Source organism: Mercenaria mercenaria, chromosome 2, assembly GCF_021730395.1.
Source record: "Mercenaria mercenaria strain notata chromosome 2, MADL_Memer_1, whole genome shotgun sequence".
In the NCBI taxonomy this organism is placed as follows: Eukaryota; Metazoa; Mollusca; class Bivalvia; order Venerida; family Veneridae; genus Mercenaria; species Mercenaria mercenaria.
In genome coordinates this window covers 105,855,943-105,879,296 of record NC_069362.1, presented here as the reverse complement: position 1 = coordinate 105,879,296, position 23,354 = coordinate 105,855,943, and the positions used below count along the sequence as shown (strand labels likewise).

Sequence of the window (23,354 nt, the reverse complement as noted above, 5' to 3'; positions counted from 1 at the left end):
AACCCATGATGGAATCTCGCCAGTTCAAGAAAGGAACCAAGATCTTATGGTGATACAAGTTGTGTGCCAGTTTGGTAAAAATCAAGTTATAAACAAGAGCTCCTCGAACATGAAATGCCCCCCTTGATGCATTCAGTAATTGCACAAGGAACAGAAATTATATGCTCACTGTAAACAAAAGTTCTCCATTCTGGTTTAATCTGACCTTGACCTTTAATCTATTAACCTAACAAGAGATTACAGAGTGATCTTGGCGCCATCCAATGAGCCATTTTTGAATGTTCAAAATTTCAAGACTAGCTCAAGGTCAAAATCAATGTCAAATTTAATTTCAGTACAAAACAATGTGTATGTGGTCCAAATTTGAAAGCTGTGGCTTGAGAAATGTGAAAGCAGGTCACTAGATCAATTTCAATGTCAAAGTTCATTTCAGTAGACAGAACTATGCATGTGCTTCAAATTTGAAGGCTGTAGTTTGAGAAATGTGAAAGTAGGTAATAGGTAAAAATCAATGTCAAATTTCAATTCAGAACACAAAAATATGCATGCGGCCCAAATTTGAAGCCTGTAGCTTCAGGAATGTGAAAGCAGGTCACTATGTCAATCTCAAGATCAAAGTTCATTTCGGTACACAAAACTATGCATGAGGTTCAAATTTGAAGGCTGTAGCTTGAGAAATGTGAAAGTAGGTCACTAGGTCAAAATCAAGGTCAAATTTTATTTCGGAACACAAAACTATGCAAGTGGTCCAAATTTGAAGCCTGTACCTTCAGAAATGTGAAAGTAGGTCACTAGGTCAATGTCAAGATCAAAGTTCATTTCAGTACACAAAACTATGCTTGTGGTTCAAATTTGAAGGCTGTAGCTTGAGAAATGTGAAAGTAGGTCACCAGGTCAAAATCAAGGTCAAATTTTACTTTGGAACAAAAAACTATGCATGTGGTCCAAATTTGAAGCCTGTGCCTTCAAAAATGTGAAAGTAGGTCACTAGGTCAATAACAAGGTCAAAGTTTTTTTTCAGTACACAATCCTATGCATGTGGTCCAAATTTGAAGGCTGTAGCTACAGAAATGTGAAAGAAGGTCACTAGGTCAAGATCAAGGTCAACTCATGTCAAGGTTCATCTTGCCACTCAAAACTATACATGTGGTCCAAATTTGAATGATGTAAGTTATGGACATGAGGGTTCTAAGTTTTTCCCTATATAAGTCTATATGAACCATATGACCCCTGGGGCAGGCCATATTTGACCCTAGAGGGATAATTTGAACAAACTTGGTTGAGAACCACTAAATGATGCTACATTACAAAATATCAAAGCCATAGTCTTTGTGGTTTGGACAAGAAGATTTTCAAAGTTTTTCCCTATATAAGTCTATGTAAACCATGTGACCCACAGGGCGGAGCCATATTTGACCCTAGGGAATAATTTGAACAATCTTAGTAGAGGACCACTAGATGATGTCATATACAAAATATCAAAGCCCTAGGCCCTGTGGTTTTGGACAAGAGGTTTTTCAAAGTTTTTTCCTATATAAGTCTGTCTAAACCATGGGATCCCCGGGGTGGGGCCATATTTGACCCCAGGGAAATAATCTGAATAATCTGGTAGAGGACCACTAGATTTTGCTACATACCAAATATCAAAGCCCTAGGCCCTATGGTTTTGGACAAGAAGATCAGAAACCGTTTTAACTGTTCCTGGCCAATGTGACATTGACCTTTGACCTTATGACCTCAAAATCAATAGGGGTCATCTGCTGGTCATGGCCAACCTAACTATCAATTTTCCTGACACTAGGCCCAAGCATTCTAGAGTTATTGCCTGGAAACCATTTTACTGTTCCTGGTCACTGTGACCTTGACCTTTGGCGTACTGACCTCAAAATCAATAGGGGTCATCTGCTGGTCATGACCAACCTCCCTATCAACTTTCGTGACCCTAGGCCTAAGCCTTCTTGAGTTATCATCCGGAAACCGTTTTACTGTTCAGGGTCACTGTGACCTTGACCTTTAAATGTACTGACCTCAAAATCAATAGGGGTCATCTGCTGGTCATTACCAACCTCCCTATCAACTTTCATGATCCTAGGCCCAAGTGTTCTTGAGTTATCATCCGGAAACCGTTTTACTATTCAGGGTCACTGTGACCTTGACCTTTGACATACAGACCTCAAAATCAATAGGGGTCATCTGCTGGTGATGACCAACCTCCCTATCAACTTTCATGATCCTAAGCCCAAGCGTTCTTGAGTTATCATCCGGAAACGGATTGGTCTACATTCCGACCCGACAGACTGACATCTGCAAAACAATATACCCCTCCTTCTTCGAAGGGGGGCATAATAAAGCTGCTATTGTGCAGACAAGGCCAAAATAGCTAACTTTGGCCCTTTCAGGGGCCATAACTCTGGAACCCATAACGGGATCTGGCCAGTTCAAAAAAGGAACCGAGATCTTATGGTGATACAAGTTGTGTGCAAGTTTGGTTAAAATAAAATCATAAATGAAACCACTATCGTGCAGACAAGAAATTGTTGACGCACGCATGGACGGACAGACTGACGACAGACGAAGGGTGATCACAAAAGCTCACCTTGTCACTATGTGACAGGTGAGCTAAAAAGCAAAATAGAACAATGCATGCCATATTGTCACAATAGAACAAGCATTTGAAGTTTCAATCTGTTCCCACAAGTGGTTACCGAGATACCATCTACATATAAATATTAATCTAAATCGAAACGAGGACGCTGATGAATGAATGAGTGCAATAGTTCCACCTACTCCTAACAAAGCTGAGCTTAGAATCAAGAGACATGTTGGGTGTTCACTTTAGTCTCATAAAACAAAAGCTGTCAATTATCCTTTATACATTGTTAATGTTGAAATCTTCACAAGTTACTCAACAACTAAAGTCAGGAGCTTGATTTGACGGAAGTATATGTGTCCGTAGTTCTTTGTCCTCTACCCCTAATTCTCTAACTTATTTGAGGAATTTGTAAAACAAACTACCAAAATAACTTACAAGCTTTCTAGAAAGACTTACCTTATATTCATTATATTCTGTTTGCATAGGTATTCTGTCATCTCTAACAACTTTTCTACAATAGAAATACATCAAATGAATCACTTTAAGCAGAATTATCTTCTCTAACACTTCAAAATACAACAATTTGTGAAGCTTGTTATTTAACTATTATATATTTTTATCACGAGCAACACGTCCATCTTACATGAAACTCAACAATAAATACTTAGATCTATTTTTATGTACACTAAAATTCCTATAAATGCCCCTAAACTTTAACCCTTTTCAAAACTGTTCCTACTCTTACATGTAGAGATAGTAACTCAAATTGTGAACTATGAGAAACAATTCAAAAACTAGCATTGGATGCTTATATAATTATAATATTTATGACAGAGTACAATACTGTCTTGATTTTATCATTTTGGAGCATGTTGTTTAAGACTTTCAGATATTTTTCATTCAATTTCATGAAAATTGACATTACAATGAAGTGACTTATCACTAAGTTTTTAACCATACAGTTACTACACTGTTCCTTTTAATTTGTGTCATACAGGTGTATAGATGAATGCAAGGTAGAATTATTATTTACGTCACTGATTGATCTCTAGCACTACTTCTATTACACGGATCATTTTATAGCCAAGTAGTACAGAAAATAAACACAAAATAGCTATATATTTACCTTCCTGTTTTTCTGTGAAAAGCTTCTTCAAAATCTCGAAGTGTTTTCCTTAATCTTTTCTTTGTATTCCGAGACCGAATAAGCTCATCCTGTAATTCAGGCCTGCAAATAGAAAGTTCGAAACTAAATCAGATATTTCAAATAACAAGAGGACCATGATGGTCCTGAATCGCTCACCTCTTCCCACATGACCCAGTTTTGAGTATGACGTTGTTTTTTCTATTATTTGACATAGTGACCTAGTTTTTGAGCTCATGTGACCCAGTTTTAAACCTACCTAGATATTATCAAGATAAAAATTCTGACCAATTTTCATGAAGATCCATTGAAAAATATGGTCTCTAGAGAAGTCACAAGTTTTTTTATTATTTGACCTATTGACCTAGTTTTCAAAGGTATGTGACCCTGTTTTGAATTTTAACTAGATATCATCAAGGTGAACATTCTCACTAATTTTCATGAAAATCTCATGAAAAATATGGCCTCTAAAGAGGTCACAAGGTTTTTCTATTTTAATACCTACTGGCCTAGTATTTGACCGCACGTGACCCAGTTTCGAAACTGACTTAGATATCATCAAGGTGAACATTCAGATCAATTTTTATGAAGATCCATTGAAAAATATGGCCTCTAGAGAGGTCAAAAGATTTTAATAATTTTAGACCTACTCACCTAGTTTTTGACTGCAGCTGACCCAGTTTCAAACTTGACCTAGATATCATCAAGATGAACATTCAGACCAACTTTCATACAGATCCCATGAAAAGTATGGCCTCTAGAGAGGTCACAAGGTTTTTTTATTATTTGACCTACTGACCTAGTTTTTTAAGGCACGTGACCCAGTTTCAAACTTGACCTGGACATCATCCAGGTGAACATTCTGACCAATTTTTATGGAGATCCATTCACAAGTATGACCTCTAGAGAGGTCACAAGGTTTTTCTATTTTTAGACCTACTGACCTAGTTTTTTAAGGCACGTGACCAAGTTTCGAACTTGACCTGGAAATCATCAAGATGAACATTCAGACCAACTTTCATACAGATCCCATGAAAAATATGGCCTTTAGAGAGGTCACAAGGTTTTTCTATTATTTGACCTACTGACCTAGTTTTTGATAGCACGTGATCCACTTTCAAACTTGATCTAGATATCATCAAGATGAACATTCAGACCAACTTTCATACAGATCCCATGAAAAATATGGCCTCTAGAGAGGTCACAAGGTTTTTCTATTATTTGACCTATTGACCTAGTTTTTGATGGCATGTGTCCCACTTTCCAACTTGACCTAGATATCATCAGGGTGAACATTCTGACCAATTTTCATGAAGATCTCTTGAAATATATGGCCTCTAGAGAGGTTGCAAGGTTTTTCTATTTTTAGACCTACTGACCTACTTTTTGACCGCAAGTGACCCAGTTTCGAAATTGACCTAGATATCATAAAGATGAACATTCAGACCAACTTTCATACAGATCCCATGAAAAATATGGCCTTTAGAGAGGTCACAATGTTTTTCTATTATTTGACCTACTGACCTAGTTTTTGATGGCACGTGACCCAGTTTCGAACCTGACCTAGATATCATCAAGGTGAACATTCTGACCAATTTTCATGAAGATCTTATGAAATATATGGCCTCTAGAGAGGTCACAAGGTTTTTCTATTTTTAGACCTACTGACCTAGTTTTTGATGGCACGTGACCCAGTTTTGAACTTGACCTAGATATCATCAAGATGAACATTCTGACCAATTTTCATGAAGATCTTGTGAAATATATGGCCTCTAGAGAGGTCACAAGGTTTCTCTATTTTTAGACCTACTGACCTAGTTTCTGAAGGCACGTGACCCAGTTTCGAACTTGACCTAGATATCATCAATATGAACATTCTGACCAACTTTCATAAAGATCCCATGAAAAATGTGACCTCTAGAGTGGTCACAAGCAAAAGTTTACGGACGGACGCACGCACGCACACACGGACGCACGCACGGACGACGGACACCGCGCGATCACAAAAGCTCACCTTGTCACTTTGTGACAGGTGAGCTAAAAAGGAATAACCTCAACTTGATTTAGGTATAGTTCACATATTCCCCTCACAAATTCATGTTAATCAAATCAAGCAGGCCTTCGAAACTTGCTGATTTCTCGTTTTTTTTTACACCAATTTTTAACTTCTCAGGCTGATTTACAAGATAAAAAAATAAACAAGAGGGTCATAATGACCCTGGATCGCTCACCTGAGTAATATGAGCTACATGTATCAAATGTCAAACTGATGCTAAAATATTAACTATTCATGGTCATTGAAAGTCAGTTTTAGATCAGTGTGCAAAACTGTACATGTCACCCAAATTTCAAGGCTGTATCTTAAAGATTTTAAAGTTTTTTCCTATATAAGTCGATGTAAAAATTGGGACCCCCAGGGCAGGACCTCTTTTTGACCCAGGGGCATAATCTGAACAATTTTGGTATAGGACCACAAGTAAATGCTACATACCAAATATCAAAAGCCTAGGCCTTGCAGTTTCAGGCAAGAAGATTTTTCCTATACAAGTCTATGTAAAACTTTGGACCCAAGGGGCGGGGCTTCTTTACACCCCATGGTAATAATTTGAATAATTTTTGTAGAGGACAACAAGGCAATGCAACATACCAAATATCAAAAGCATAGGCCTTGCAGTTTCAGGCAAGAAGATTTTTTAAAGTTTTTTCCTATATAAGTCTATGTAAAACCTGAGACCCCTTGGGGCGGGGCTTTTTTTCAACCCAGGGTTACAATTTGAACAGTTTTGGTAGAGGACCATAAAGCAATGCTACATACCAAATATCAAAGGACGGACTAGGTCCTGTGGTTTCAGACAAGAAGATTTTTAAATTTTTTTCCTATATAAATCTATGTAAAACTTGGGACCCCCAGGGTTGGGCCTCTTTTCAGCCCAGGCGCATAATTTGAACAGTCTTCACTGAAGACCATTAGATGATGTCACATGCCAAATATCGAGGCTCTACACCTTGCAATTTTGGACACGAAGATTTTTTAAGTTTTTCCTTTTGGATGCCATGGAAACCAGAGTTCTGCGTGGAGTTCAATTCTTTTAATTCAATTTAATTTCAATTCCTGTGAAGTTTGGTGTAAATCTGCCCAGTGGTTTTCAAGAAGATTTTTTTAGAAATTGTTGATGGATGATGGACATCAAACAGTCACAAGGCTCACCATGAGCTTTTGGCTCAGGTGAGCTAAAAAGCTAAAGCGGATATGCTTTGGACGCCGCCCGCCATGGGTGTTCACAGAATACGCCCGGCTCTTTCAGAGACGGGCGCATAAAAAGTGCATCCCCACAATACAGCTTCATCTGAATGGAAGTGGTAACTGATATGTAATATCAGGGTATATGTTTTGTCAAATTTGTTACAATCCAGACAGAGAAAAAACCCTATTGAACTTTGGACATAAATTATGACCTTGATCTTTGAGCAGGGGTTACGGGTGTTCTGCACCAGTTGTTTCATTCTTGGAAATATTTGTGCCAAACAGTATTAAAATCCCTTGACAGATGGCAGAGTAATGGACCACACAGGAAAAAACCCTACTGAACTTTGACCTCCAAGTTTGGTAGTGCTGCTTGAAGTGATGTTAGACCTGATTTTTGTCTCACACCAACTGAATTTTTAAAAACCTTAAAATCAAGTACATGATACTTTGCTGGAACTAAAGAACTTGTTTGTTTTAACTGAACATGAAAACACTTTAAAAACAAAGTTCTTCATTTTCCAAATTATTGATATGACTTATAGATTAGTAAGAGTGCATATCATGGTAAGTTTAAGGTGATATACTCTATTTTCAGCGCAAATTTGTATTTTAACAAATACAATAACACAGTCTACATACACAGCTAATTCATGGAGATTTGAGTGTGTTGTGTTTCTATTTTCTATGTCTTCCCGTAACTCCAGTTTCCGACGAGCTTTCGGAGAATGAGGTCCCTGGTCATCCACTGATAGCGGCCGTTGTTTCAATATTGAGAAGTCCCGCGTGACGGCAAATTCCATCGTACCAAGTGGTGCCACATGTTCATCTTCCTCGTCATTCTCCATTACCGCTGTCGGCACTCGGATTGACATGGTCTGTCTGTTCTCAGAAAAAATGTGCTCCTCATCCTTGGTAAACATTAAGAAATGGGGTTACTACAAACTGGCAAATTAATCTTTTAAATGTTGGATGTAAAGCAGTAATGTAAACTTGGTCTGAATAAAAATTAAATCTCTTAATTTACTTCATGATTGTTAAGGACAGAAATGACAAACTGACAAAAATGAAATAAATCAAAGAGCACAAAACCAAAACAGCCAAAGTATTATCAATATTTTTGACACAAATTTCATACTGACACTTCTGAGAATTTAATACCCTAGAAATCTGACCAGTTCTTTGATACATACAGTTGGTTCACAAAAAAAATAAACCCCCTAACATCAAATATAACTTGTAATAACAACATCAAAACTTCTCCTACAGAGATCAAAATGATGTCCAAATATTGTGAAACTAATTAACTATCTATATTTATTTAAAGAATAGATAAGATCTACCGTCCGCCACCTCTGATTCATGTGGGGAATTGGCAGTTATTTGCAGAGAACAGGTTTATACTGGTACAAAATCCAGGAACACTGGTTAGGTTAACTGCCCGCTGTTACGTAACTGACATACTGTTGAAAAACGGCGTTAAACCCAAAACAAACAAACAAACAAAGAATAGATAATCCTTAAAAACTGCATCGCACAAAATAAGCTATAAACTTACAAATTTTGAGTGAATATCAATAGGTTTATCTTCAGGAACTGACTGAAGCTCCAAGTTTCCTCTTGGCTGAAATCATAGAGCAAATTTTTGTTTGTGTTTATATCAACAATGTTATTGTCAATAGTGCTCATCTCTTTTCAACAGTTATATTAACTCTGTCATAGGCCACTCTGTCAAAGGCCACTTATCTATTTGTAGATCTGGTAACCTATCTGACCTTGCCTATCAGAAAATTACACTACAGATATACTGTAAAAGCACATATTTCCGCTCGGTCAAAATGTTGTGAATTTGAAATTTTGAGTATGTTTGCAACATTCAATATTCGCGAAATTGTAAAAATGGTATCCTACTTTCATTTGAATTATACTAATGGTGAATATTTATGCAAGGATTAATTTTCGCGAGATGTAGGGCCTCGCAAATATAGTGATATAGTGGGTTAACAGAAGACAGATCCCTCCTTCAAATATACTTACTGACATTGGTTGCCGTGACAACAATCGTTTTATTGTTCGGTATCTATCATAAAGTGGTCTCATCAAATCTTTTTCATCTTTCGATTTCTGAAATTAACAGTGTATGTTAGAAAATCTTATCATTGCTTTAAAGCTGTGAAATGTTTACTACAACCTCTGTTTTTCATATACTGTGTAATAATTGAATCATTCATATACTGTGTATTGTATCATGTACAGTGTAATATATCATATACCATGTACTGTATCATACATTGTGTAGTTCATACATTTCCTTGTGTATCCTATATAATTTCTGTAGTGTATCATACATTGTGTAGTGTATCATATATTTTGTAATATATCATATTCCCTACAATGTATCATATACCGGGTAATTGTATACTGTGACTGTATCGTACACTGTGTATTAGGTACCAGTTAATATATCATACACCTTGTTATGGGCTATACACTGTGTGATTTGTCGAATTCTGTGTCATGCATCACACACATTTTAATATCATATACCATGTAATGCATCATATACCTTTTAATGTATGGTACACATACTTTGTAATATATCATATACTATGTAATGTTTCACATACCATGTGATGTATCATAACCCATGTAATGTTTCATAACCCATACTCAAACAAATCGTACATTCCAATTCAAATGAACAAATAAAATTCCCATCTATTTTACCCTGCTATATTTCTAAAGTGGACTGGCCCATCATTCAATTTGGGCAGTACCACTTATTATTCAAAGGGGTGCTCACTGAAAATTTACTGACTGAATAGCAAACAGTGCAGACCATAATCAGCCTGCTCGGATCTTGGTCTGCACTGGTTGCAAAGGCAGAATCATTTGCCGCCATCAGGCTGGAGGTAAAACTGGAAATACATAAAGTAAGAGTCTTTGTGATACAGTTGTTTGGGCCAAAACAACAAAATTTTCTCCTATATCATAGAGGTTGCGACTGAGCAAATCACAACAATCATGACTAAAGGTCTTAAATCAAACACACGTAAAACTGGTATTACTTCAATTTTTTTTAACTTAACCAATTCCGTGCTAAATTTCTACAATGAACCTGACTAAATGGCAAACAGTGCAGGTCATGATCAGACTGCATGGCTAATCATGATCTGTACTGGTCAGAATCAATTGTGTCAAGCATGATAAGGGTTAATCTACATTCCCCACAATCAAAAAATCTTACCGGTCGGCCATGAATTCCTTCAAAATGAAGTAGAGCTTTCTGTACTGCCAGTTTCTCATCCTGTACCTGTTCATGTTTCATCAGCTGAAATATATATCAAGAGTAATAGTGAGTCTTTGTAGAATAAGAGAGTGACAACAATAAACTGAAGATAAAACTATCTAAAATCACAAGAGCTCTTTGTGGACAGAAATGCTTGACTAAACAAAATCTTTGTCAACAAAAGAAATTAAAATAATGAAAACATAGACATGTTATATAAGTACAAAAGAGGCAATAACTTTCAGTTGACACATTAAACTCTTCTGATACTTAAAGAGATAACAAATCTGCTAAGTTGAAAAGGGGACATAACTTTAATAGTTAAAATGCAAAATAGATCGAACATGTGCACTTTATCTCAGATCATTAAAATGAACAAATGTGATAAGTTTCAATCCATTCCCATTAATTGGATACTGAGATACCATATTACAATCAAAACTTAACCAAATCAGGATGCCCACTATAATGCATGTTCCAGTGGAATAGCTCTTTCTATTTTTTGTATGGTCAAGCTAAAAATTCTTCGGCTTCTAAGAATACTTCCCAGAGTATCAAGGTGAACTTTATTCGCCTTTGGATTAACATGTATTGCTATATAATAAATTTATATGCCAGGTTTTGTTTTGTTCTTAATGCTGAGGCCGTACAAATTCAACTGAATATACCAATACCAATACAAATGTATGGTTATTACAGAGTGGAATTTTTGTGGCACAAATTATGACAAGATTTCTCTTGTAACTCTTGTGAGGGTGTCTTGTAACCCTTAAAAAAACTTGTACACTGTACCTCAATATCCTCAGGCCTCTGGGACTCTTTCCTTTTCTCTTTCAGCTTTTTCAGTATTACATCCAATGTCTGTGACATACTCGGATCATTTAGGAGGAAGTCAGGCGGATCCGTCCGCTCACCTGTGGAGGAAGCACCACTACCATGCCGGGACCGTGAACCCATCTCAGCCTCTTCTTTCAATTCTAAAAGCAAAATGGAATGTTCTAATACTTTCTCACATTTTCCAAAAACAAAAGGACCAATTTCATTCTCTGTCATCTCTATTAGTCAACACTCAGACAAATCTGAAGACCTTTGATATTCTGAACTTGCAAAATCAAACAAAAAATGATACTTGTCTACAACAGAATCACAGACCCATGAATTAATAAACAGTCTGTTTTCAATACAAGGAATAACATTGATCAAGTAGAACACCTTTGTTGACTAAGTGAAGATTCTTAGTACATTAGCTCTTAAATTATATTTGCATTCAAAAACAATTTTTTTAACCACTTGATAGCCTAGTAGTAGAGCGTCTGCTTCGAGTGCGAGAGGTCGTTGGTTCGATCCCCAGTCGCGTCATACCAAAGACGTGAAAAATGGTACCAGTAGCTCCCTTGCTTGGCGCTCTGCATTAAGAGGGAAACTGGCCTCTTCTCTCATACCCTCGTGGCGATGGATTCCATCAGGAATGAGGTGTCGAGAGTGATTAATATAAGTTGTAGAACTTTTTTCACAACTGACCTAAAATAAATTATGTATAAAATAAAAACAATTTTTTATAAACCACTTACTTTTAGCTTCTTTTCTTGTCCTACTCAGCTCCATCATAAACTTCTTTATCTCTGGTTTAGCTGCCTTCTCAGCATGCGATGGCTGTAATATAATCACCCACATTACTATTTTCATTAAAATATATACAGCGTTTACATGTATATAACATGAAGTACACCTTTCAAATATTTGAAAAAAAAATCACACTTCTCAGACTATGGGGGAACAGAGTGACTTAAAAGTAGACTGCTTTTAGTTTCTATTGTCTGCATTCAAATATTTCATTAATATCCCCTATCAAGATAAAATCTGTCACGCAAATGTAGTGACAGTAGTAAGCCAAGGTAAACATTATAGTGGCATTCTCCAGAAAATAACATTAATGGAAAAAGTTATATTTGTGGCCTACTGAAATTGATACAGACTGGAAAACTACTTGTTTGTTTTAATATCTGTGCAAAACTAAATAAATTTGAACTACTAATTTGATGATATATTTCTGTTTCCAAATATCAACTCCCACAGTTCACCAATGTTCCCATAAAGGAATGCTGTTTAGACACTAGAATAACATTTTCACATGTCACAGACAAAACATACACAAATTTAGCTTCACTTTCTAAAAATTTTTTGACCTTTTCTTTTTTCTTTATGGGGCCATAGGGTTTTCCCCCTTTTCCCCTTTTAAAGGGAAAGGCTTTTTTTTCATCAAGGGTGGCACCTGGTTAAAACCACAACCTCTCGTTCACAAAAGTTTAAAAGAATTCTACAATCGGCAAACTTTTGCACCAAAGTAATGAGGGGAAAGTTATTAAAATCAGGCCTTTAACCATTAATCAGAGATACCCCCCATTTCATAACTAAAGCCGTTGATTAAGAAAGTACTTATTTTAAAACCTTTCCCTCCTTTTCAAACGCCTCTTCAAACTGTCGGATTTTCTTCTTCAAGCCTGAAATTTTGAGAAGTTATGTTTAGACTTTATTCGCCATTTTAACTTTTCTACTGTACAAAAACCGAAAAGCATAAATGGTAACAATGCAGAGGCACCAGATACTCCCCTATTTCTTTGTATAAAAGTTTTGTTGTTGTTTGTTTTTTTTTATCCTACTGACCTCTTTTTTTAGTTGATTTTTTTTTAGTTGATATTTTTTCTTTTTACCAAAGAGTCAGTTAATCCTAACTATATTACATATACATGCTAATAATTCCAGATTATCCTCAACAACTTTATTACGAATTCCCCAGTTATATAATGTTGTATGATAATATGTGTTGGTGAAAATTTGTTTTGTATTTAGCCTTAAAATTTAAATGTCCTGGGTCAAAGACTAAAAACTCGGCTGGGAGCCAGTCTAAAACCTTTTTTGGGGCCAATCCTGAAACTAAACCTCCCAAGCTGCATTCTGGACTGGTTCAAAAAACTCAAGTTTATCTCTTGGCCCAAAAGCTACTGGCCTGGCTAAGCAGAAACTTGTAAAAATTTTTGAAATCTATACCTTGTATTTTTCTCATTGACTCTTCTTTTTGGCGGTGATTTCATCATCGTGTTTCCATGACTAAAAATTTAAACATAATTGGGATAAATATTCTTCCAATCACAATTAAAAACTAAACAGACAGAAAAAAGAGAGCTGTATCAAATTCCCCATCAAATATCATTTAATTTTTGATGTACAGTTGAAATTTTCCCCCCTTTTTCGGGCTATATCAGGATTTAAACTATTTTCAAAATTATGAAATTTAATATTGGCAAGCATTCTAAAAAGCGGATAAAGATATGACAAAAATATCAGTGCGTGTTGCGATAATACAAAAACTTATAAAAAATTTATTTTACTGAAAAAAAAAAAGCATTCAATGTGCTTAAAAGTAACACGAGTTTCATTCATTTAAAGGCATGCAGCTATATAAATGATATATCTAAAAGCTATAAACATTGGTGCTTTTTGTATCTATATAAATATAAACTGATTGCCAAATGCCCTATCAGCAAAAAATAATATCTTGCACAAAAAATTTAAAATGCAATTTTAACACTGAATTTTGTAGGTTTAAGGCAAAAAACTTCTGCATTTTTTGAAATTCTGTCAGCTTAAGGGGGTTTAGAAGAAAGAATTTCTCTCAATTAAATCGCATCTCACAATCTAATATTAATTAAAAACAGTTTAAATTCTAAAATTTGTCAAAATAGATTTTACAGATCCATGGCAAACATTTCAAGGGTTTTTTTTTTTTTAAAAAAAAGTACGAATCAAACAAAAAGCATATTTTTAATAAAATATATATTTAAAATCCCAAGCCTAAAAATTTTGTTGCACAAGTGATTTTTAAGAAAATTTTTTAAAAAGTTTGTATACAGGAAGCGTTTTAGAGGGGTTTTTTCATGTTATGTTTTATTTCCAATTTGACTGTCAAAGGTAATTAGTGCTGTAAGGTTTTCTTTCCGGTTTTGCTGATTACTGTTTTTTTTCAAAAAAGGCCATTTGCTTTTTAAATATTCAAGACTAGCATTTTTTTTTTGATTATTGCAAAAAAAAACCCCATAAAAATATTTTTCAATCTATGTACGTCCTGTTTGTCTCCAAACAAATTTGTTTTAAATGAAAACTGAAAAAATTGTATGTGAAAAAATGAATTTGAAATACAAAATTTTACATCATGTATCATGCCTATTATCAAACTGTATTTTCTTCAAAATATTTCCTTTTCTTTTTCTTTGTTACTAAGAAAAGTTTTATTACTTAAAAAAGATTTCAATAAGCTAATCAATTTTAAAAACGCAATTCTAAAAACTGCAAATTACACGTTTCTAATAAACAAATAAAAATATTAGAAAACCAAAAATAGTGCCAAATACCCCCCATGGTAGTTAGTCTGGGATATTTTTAAAGGATTTAGTTGATTAGGTAATTAACCGAGATACAATCTCACAAAAGCTGTCTTGTACATCTTTTAGAAATAGTGCAGCAAAGCAATAAATATGCAGACTGTAAAAGCATTCTTACATAAACCGTACATAAAACAAGTTCTAAACTTTTGTTTATTTTTTTCATTGTACTTCTACAAATAGATATAAATTTAATAGTGACCCACTTGTTTCTTCGAAAATAAAAATAAAGTGATTTTGAACTCGAAAAACAGAACTGAAATCACACAGGTACATATAACCAATGAAATCTTCAAATGAGCCACGCCATGAGAAAACCAACATAGTGCGTTTGCGACCAGCATAGATCCAGACCAGATTGCGCATCTGCGCAGTCTGGTCAGGATCCATGCTATTTGCTAGCGGTTTCTCTAGCTGCAATAGGCTTTGAAAGCGAACAGCATGGATAGTGAACAGACTGCGCGGATGCGTAGCTGGTCGGGACCCAGGCTGAACACAAAGCCTATTTTGGTTTTTCAAGTGCGCTCAAATGCTTTGCAGCTTTTTTTTTGCAGTTATTTTTTTCATCATGATTTTTTCACAGAATGATAACACATTCAGCTATAATACAATTATACAGGATGCAGTTTGAAAAGGGGACACTAAATCCTGTTTCAAAAACAAAATTAAATCTTCCAAAAAACAAGATGGCCATGAAGGCCCTGTATCGCTCACCTGAACTATTGACCTAAAGTCATAAGTTAACTTTCCGCCCAAGTTTCAAAAAGTAGGGTCATAAATGTGATCTCTAAAGTGTTAATCTTTTTTTCCCCCTTTGATTTGACCCGGTGCCCTAGTTTTTGAACCACATGACCCAATTCATGCCCTAAAGTCATAAAGATTAAATTTGACCATGTTTCTAAAGATCAGTCAAAAATGTGTCCTCTAAAATGTTTAAAAATTTTTTTTCTTTGATTTGCCCTGTGACTATTTTTTGACCCAATGTCCAGATTTGAATTTGATATAGTTATCAAGATAACATTCTGACCAAGTTTTTTAAAGTAGGTAAAAAATTTGGCCTCTACAGGTTAACTGTTTTTCCTTTGTTTGACCTGGGGACCTAGTTTTTGCCCCCCAAAAACAATATGTCGTCCAAGTTTTTTTACTGGGGAAACATTCGACCAATTTCCCAAAAAGATTGGGCCAAAATTGTGCCCAAGTGTTAACAAGCTTTTCCTTTGTTTTTGACCTGGGACCTATTTTTTGACCCAGAGACCCTATCTAACTCGTCCAAGTTTTATTGAAATTAATATTTGACCAAAGTTCCTTAAAGATTGGTCCAAAAAATTGTGACCTAAAGAGCTTTAACAATTTTTCCTTTTGATTTGACCTGTGACCTGTTTTGACCCCGATGACCCAATACAAACTCACCAAAGTTTTTATTGAGGGTAACATTTGACCAAGTTTCAAGTTTGGGGCCAAAATTGTGCCCTCTAGAGATTTAAAAAGCTTTTCCTTTGTTTGACCTGGTGCCCTATTTTTTGGATCCCAGAGCCCCCAATATGAACTGTCCAAGATTTTATTTGGGGTAACATTCTGACCAATTTCATTAATTTTGGGCCAAAATTGTGACCTAAAGAGTGTTAAAGTCAAAATGTTGTGCGGCGGGAGAAGACACAGGGCTTCACAAAAGCTCCCTTTTAAAGCACTTTGTGCTCGGTGAGCAAAAAAAATTTTGCTTGTAGTTAAACGAGAAAAGTATTTAACCTTCCCCTGCTAAATTTTTAAAAAGAACTTGTAACATTTCTTTTGAACTGCCATTAAACTTTTTAAAAGGGGTTGTTACCAAAACAGACATACTAAAACAGAAAATGTGAGATATGTCAGACTCCCGTGTGCAGGTGTCATGATCAAATTGGTCACAAGGGCAGATAAATTGGGCCCCAGCATGGTGGGGGTAAAATCACCATCTCTTTTCTGCTACAGGGTACAGGGGGGTTTGGGGGGGTTTGGAGAACTAAATAAAAATTTAAAACGCTGCTAAATTTAGTTCTATAATTGTTTTTGCCCTTTACTTTACTTTTTTTTCCAAAACCATAAAAAATGAAAAAAAAAGATTTTTAAATAAATAATGAAAACAAGTCTGTATCCCTGTGTACTAGGGGTGGGGGAAAAAAAAAATGAAATATTGCAATCTGATGTGCTGTGTTTTTTTTTTGCTGTTTCTTTTTTATAGTAAGCATGATGGGAATCGGGTCATATTCCCAATATTTTGACCCTAAAGTGTATTAAATTTTCCCTTTAAAATCGTATCAGGTTAGTAAAGGGTTTTTAAAAAAAAATACATATGGACATGTAGTACAAAAAAAAGGCAGTCTGAAAGAACTTTATCCCCCGCCGTGTTTGGATTTTGGCTAAATCCTTTGCCCTTGAGTTGTGCCCCTTGACATTGAGCCAAATGGTGGCTCAGGGTTACTAAACATTGTCTTGATGGTTTTTCATTTGCCCCCAATTTCATATTATCCTTAAAGGGGTTTAGGAATTAGGTGGGACAAAATGGAAGGGCAAAAACCTTTGCCCTTTGTTTGTGACCTTGCCCTTGGGCCCGCATGGCTGACTAAAGAGTTCACATGTTTGTTGAGGTGTCTTTTGACCCAAGTTTAAGATTACCCTTTAGGGGTTTAGGAGATATAGGGGGACTAAAGGGAAGGCTAAACCTTTGCCTTGAGCCGACTGGCTGATCAGGTTTTCCAATGTCTTGATGAGGTGATCTTTGACCCAATTTTAAGGGTTTACCCTTCAAGGTTTAGGAGAACAAGGGGACATGAAAGGGAAAGGCTCAAACTTTGACTTGAGCGACATGGCTGATTGGTTTGCACAGTCTTGAGGGGGTGATCATTTGCCCCAAAGTTTAAGTTTATTCTTAAAGGGGGTTTGGGGAGTTTTAAGGGGGGAATGAAATGGAAGGCTAAAACCCTTTGACCTTACGACATGGCTATCATGCGTTCTGCCATGTTTGATGAGGTGATCATTTGACCCAAGTTTAATGATTATCCTTCAAGGGGTTTAGGAGATACAGAGGGGACATGAAATGGAAGGCTCAAACCTTTGACCTTGAGCCGACATGGCTGACTCATGGGTTCTGCACGTAGTCTTGATTTTCATGAAAATCCTTCCAAGGATTTAGGAGATACGAGGGGGAATAAAATGTTAGGGACAGAGGGAAGGATGGATGGAGACCACCCATAACCCCCCACTTGTGGCGGGGGATAAAAAAAAGGCTCTAAAAAGTTCAGCAAAAAAATAATTTTTAAAGATTCAAAATGCAACTTTTAACATGAAGGCCCTGATTACCTTCTTTAAAAGGCCCTGAAAAAATAACACTTGGCTTAATTTTCCATGTATATAAACATTTAAAGCAAACCCAAATTTCTGCCCAGGTTTATGTTATTCGGGGAGGAAAATGTGGCCTTGATTAAACGGGTTTTTTTTCTATGACATTCTGACCTTGTTCTCAAATATAAATGACCCAGTTTAGAACTTAAATTCATAAAGATAAATATTTTGACCAGAGGCAGAAAATGTGACATCTTGAGAGAAAAAAGGCTCAAGAAAAAATATTTGTTTTACTCCACATAATATCAAACTTGGCCTAGATTACATAAAAGAAAAAACTTTAAAACCCCGGGCTTAATGTATATCGGGTGGGAAAGTGGCCTCTGCAGTTGAAAGGGCATTTTTGATGCCCTAAAACAAATTTTTGGCCCAAGCTGATCTAGTTTCACACTTGATAGACTAAGATTCATGTAGATAAAAAAAAACGGGACTTGACAGTTAAGACTTTTCTTTGATATGACCTACCGTCTTACTTACAGACACCAGGGGCCGGGTTGTTCAAAATTTTAACCCGGCTGTTAAACTAACCCCCAGTTAAATTTTGATTCAAAATACTACATTTGTTGAGAAACACAGGTATGATGTTTGATTTTTTGTAAATTGTTTTCACTGTTCTAGTTTTACCTATACATTTTTTTTTCAAAGTCGTATAAATCCCAAAAAAAAAACTCTAAAATTTAAATCAACCGTTAGCTTAATCACCTATTAAAGTTTCGAACAACTGGACCCTGATGACCCAACACTGAATTCATCAGATATTTTAGTGTGGCGAAATGTCCTGACAAAGTTTCCTTAACATTTGGCAAAATTCTTGAACTCTAGAATTTCATAAGCAATATAATTGCTGACAATGCACAATGAACCAAACAGGAAACAGGATGATCGAAAATAGCCCACCTTGAGCACAAAGAACTTGGGTGAGAGACTAAAAATTGTTGATGAAATGTCCCCAAAAGGTCCCCGGTTACTTGATTTCTGACTTTACCGAGGGGGAAAGAACAAGCAAATTCTGTTTGGTACCCCCCTGCTGAATGGTCTGTGGTTTGGGGAAGGGCAAAAAAATCAGCAAAAGTTAAGGATGTTCTAGAAGCAAAAAATTTTTCTTTATTTTAAACTTAATGTGACTGGGTGGTGGAGTGCCCCAGGATTTGGGTACCCCAATCACTGTGATAAAAATGTTCATTAAAAAAAAATAAAGAATTTTAATGAAATTCTACCAATGGTTTTGTTTGTTATGTAAAATAGTGGTTTTTAAAAACATTTAAAAGGGCACTACTTATGACCCTGACAAAAATTGGGGGTTCACTCCACATTATGGTATCTAAATTCTTTTAAGTTTCATAGTTCTAGGTAAAAGATACACAATTTATAAAAGCGAATTGCATATTTAAGTACCCGTATAGTAAACACTAGTAATACAAAGGGCCCCATAACTTGGTTTTTACTTGGGCAATCTGATGAAACTTGACTTCCCCTTTCCATATAGTGGTGAACAGTAAATGAAGTTTTTTTTAAAATTTTCCCAAACCGGGCTTCCTGGGTTGGCCCCGGGTGGACAGACAAGCCAAAATATTCCCTCGCCTTTGGGGGGGTTTATAACAAATGGTAACTAGGACTTACATTGCCCTTTTTATTCATTTAAAAAATATACAGAAATACTCTCTGATCAGTCAGTCAATATTCAGATATTATTACTATAGTACAAATCAAAATGGTCTTCCAGACAAAACTTAGTATCTATTAATTACGCAGTTACATTTTAAAACAAGGAGCTGCGTTCAATTAACGCTTGATGCCCCTGGTGGCATCCTTGTCAATACGAAGAAACCTAAGCCCAAACGGGGTAAAGGGTCAAACTGAGGTCAGGTGTGTTTAAGATGGGGAATGGTCACAGGTTACATCTGTTAGTACAATCATTTTTTAAACAATATTAATCTAGACGAAACGGCCCCATTGGTTAACCAAGAGAGGGCCCCAAATATAAAGCAACCTAAGTCCAAAATGAGGTCAAGGCAAGGTCAAACTGAGCTCAGGTGATGTTTGAAGGAGGAATGTTCACAGGTTACATCTGCATTAGATCAAGTCATTCTAGCAAGGGGTATTGATCTAAAAAAAAAAACGGTCCCATTTGGTTCCAAGAATGGCCCATATAAAGCAACACCTAAGCCCAAAAATAGGTCAAGGTCAAGGTCAAACTGGGTCGGGTTGTCTGAAGTGGGGAATGTTCAAGGTTACTCGCATTGTATCAATTTCATTCTAGCAAGGGGTAGAGCTAGCAAACGGTTCCATTTGGTTTAACCTCGTCGGAGGACGAAGGACAGGACGTCATATATCCCTCTCGCATAAAATAGAGCCGGGGGCATAAAATGGGGGGACTATAAATAAAATGTTGATTTATAACTATAAAATGTACATAGTTTTTCCACTTTAGCTGCTTTAAGATTTATATTTAATACAGCCCATTTTCTCCCTGTTGTAACTGAATTCCTGCACTGTTAAAGTTTGTATGCAAAATTTCTTGCCCTCGATCTAAAACTGCACAGAGTATTTCAGCCCTAAATCCCCTATAGTTTTGACATTTTCCTAATAAAAGATTTATAGTGAAATGAATTAAAATATATTTGCAATTTGTTGGTGTTATGTGAAACAGATAGCGTAATGTGTAGTTATTTTGTCATATTTCAACAATACTCAAGTTCTGCAAGCAACTTCACGGTGACCTTGACCTAACAAGAAATAACTGTCATTAAAAAGAATAGGAAAAGTTGGCCTGTTTTATTCTTAAAAGCTCTCACTTTCAAGAAATATATTTCCTTCCATCAACAGCATAAAAGATGTATGATATACCATATTCGTCTGTTAATATAACTTACAGGTATATCACTTAATTTCAACACATTTACGCGACTTCACCTGCAGAAATAAAACTATACTCCATTTAGATTTCCGACAAGTGATTCCCTAAAAAAAAGGGGACAGGGGTAAAATAACCCTTTTCTCACAGGATCCATAGAAAAAACACAACTGCATAAAAAATACAAATGTCACTTGTTTCTTTGTTTTTAAGCTTATTTAAATCACCATGATGGCCGTCCTGTATCCCTATTGGAAACCAAAGGGGAGCGGTGGTCTAGTGGATAAGGTGTTGGCCACTCAATTCAGGGGTCATGGGTTCGAGCCTTTTGGGGTAAAATCATGATTCTCAAGCCCCCGTCTGGTTATTCCAGGAAGCGGCCCTCGAATTTTTAAGCTTTTAAATCACAATAAGCTAAAATAAAAATGATAAAATAAACCCCCCCCCCGTTTTTTCCCCCCCCCCCCAACCCCCCCCATTTTTTAGCATTTCGGGGTTTTAAAAAGCACCGTACACAGATTTTTACTTCTTCTGATTGTTCAAAATTTTTTTTTTAAAAAGGGAGGAAGGGGGGGCTCAAATTCATGACCCCTGGTATAATAGCCAGACAGTGCCACCACTGGACTATTACATCAGCTCATACTTATGACTAAAATCAGTTACTGTGCCATTTAAGCTAGCAATTATTAAACAGATGTCTTCCAACTGTCAAAAATGTGTGAATCTGGAAACTTTTTTGTTTTCATTCATTTCATTAATAAAAGTAAACATTATCTGAGTCATGATACAAATTGATTAGTCATTGTTTCAATTAATCTTTCAACAATGCACTTTTAAGGACATGAGATATGGTAATAACAGGGGGCATCAGAAAACGTTGTGACCTACGGCTTTTATTTCGGTTGTAATTAAGTTTTCACTGAGTGAATAAAATTGCTACTGCATAGGCCATTATGACGTGCCAATATTGGTTTGACTCCAGGCCTTGGCTAAACATAATCTGTTTTATAAAATCTTAGCAAGAATTCACTGTGGCGAAAGAACAGAGGAAATCTGACAATGATTGGTGGTAAACACACTTTTGAATATCAAACCATTCTGACTATTAATAATATCTGGTCATCACCACTTGCACATACCTTATGTGCTTAGACGTGCACATACATAGTGTGCATTGATGCAAGTAAAGTGAAAATATTACACACACACATAACACATACATTGAGCACAAACTCACAAAAGATTTTGCAAAAGGAAAAAATGGTATTTTTTTAAATTTACCCACTACCCAAACATTAAACAAGAGCACCGCCCTTTCGGGGGGCTGCGCTCATTGATTTTTTTTTTGTTAAAAGAAATTTCCTACCCCTGATTTTCTAAGTCCAAAAAAGGGCCCTCTTCTTGCAAAAAGCAGGATAGGTTATGTTTCTTGATGTTCGTGCCACTTATGTGGGGAAAAACTGTTGCAAGTTTTTAAAACAATAGCTTTGTTTATTTAGAAAAATTGCTTAAAATAATACTAACCAAGAAAATGATTTTAAGTCAAAAAAGGGGGGAATAATTTTTGCAAAAAGCGTGGGGTTATGTTGCTTGCTGAAAAGGGTCAGTTATGATGGGGAACAAGTGTTGCAAGTTTTTAAAGCAATGCTTTGATAGTTTTTTCCTTTTAAAAAAAATTTTTTTGAAAACTTTAAAAAATTCCCAAAAACGATATTTTCTAAGTAAAAGGGGCCCCAAAATTTGAAAAAGCAAGGGTTTTTGTTTCTTTTCGGGAATTTAGGTAAAAGTTTCATTTTTAAACAATATTTGAAATTTAATAAAAGGGGCCTAAACTTAAAAAAAAAGAAAAAGATTTTTTTTCCTAAGGGTCAAAAGGGAAAATTTCAAAAAGCAAAAAAGTTTGTTTTTGATAAGGGTCCTTTATTAACATAAAAATTTCAAAAAAAAGCCTTTTTAAGAGGAAAAAGCCTGACCCAAACATAAAAAAACCCGGGAGCAAAACCAAGGCAACCCTTTTTAATAACAAAATATCATTTTTTTAAAAAAAATGAGCTAAAAAAATGGGGACTGGGGGGGGGGGGGGTATTAAACCAAAGAAAAACAAAAAATGAATTATAATTTTTAATTAATTAAAAGCAACACTGTTGAACTTAAAAAAATTAAAAAATAAAAAAATTTTTTTGTCATTTAAAATCAAAATTTTGCGTTACAACCTTTTGATCTCTAACAAAAAAAATTTCTGTTTTTTTTTTTTTAAAAATTAAGCAGAAATTAAACAAAATTGGGGTTTTTTTTCAGAAAATGCCGAAAAAAAAATTACAGTTTTTGCAAAAATTAAAAAGGAAAAAAGAAAAAAGGTCCTTGCTTTAAAAAAAAATAATTTTTTAAAAAATTTGGGTTTATTTGTGTGATCAGC

General features: G+C 35.6%; 1 protein-coding gene across 1 annotated transcript in view; it reads right to left on the bottom strand.

Annotated features, from left to right (window-relative positions):
* The window catches only part of LOC123564813 (protein FAM13A-like), a 109,566-nt gene that overhangs the window by 7,834 nt on the left and 78,378 nt on the right, over positions 1 to 23,354 (bottom strand). The window contains exons 14-22 of the mRNA XM_053527603.1: positions 12,719 to 12,771; positions 11,842 to 11,923; positions 11,063 to 11,247; positions 10,229 to 10,312; positions 9,019 to 9,105; positions 8,540 to 8,605; positions 7,624 to 7,892; positions 3,720 to 3,821; positions 3,050 to 3,104 (exon numbers count right to left, since the gene is read on the bottom strand). Of these exons, the coding sequence (XP_053383578.1) occupies positions 3,050 to 3,104; positions 3,720 to 3,821; positions 7,624 to 7,892; positions 8,540 to 8,605; positions 9,019 to 9,105; positions 10,229 to 10,312; positions 11,063 to 11,247; positions 11,842 to 11,923; positions 12,719 to 12,771 (983 nt within the window). The remainder of the gene's footprint in view (positions 1 to 3,049; positions 3,105 to 3,719; positions 3,822 to 7,623; positions 7,893 to 8,539; positions 8,606 to 9,018; positions 9,106 to 10,228; positions 10,313 to 11,062; positions 11,248 to 11,841; positions 11,924 to 12,718; positions 12,772 to 23,354) is intronic.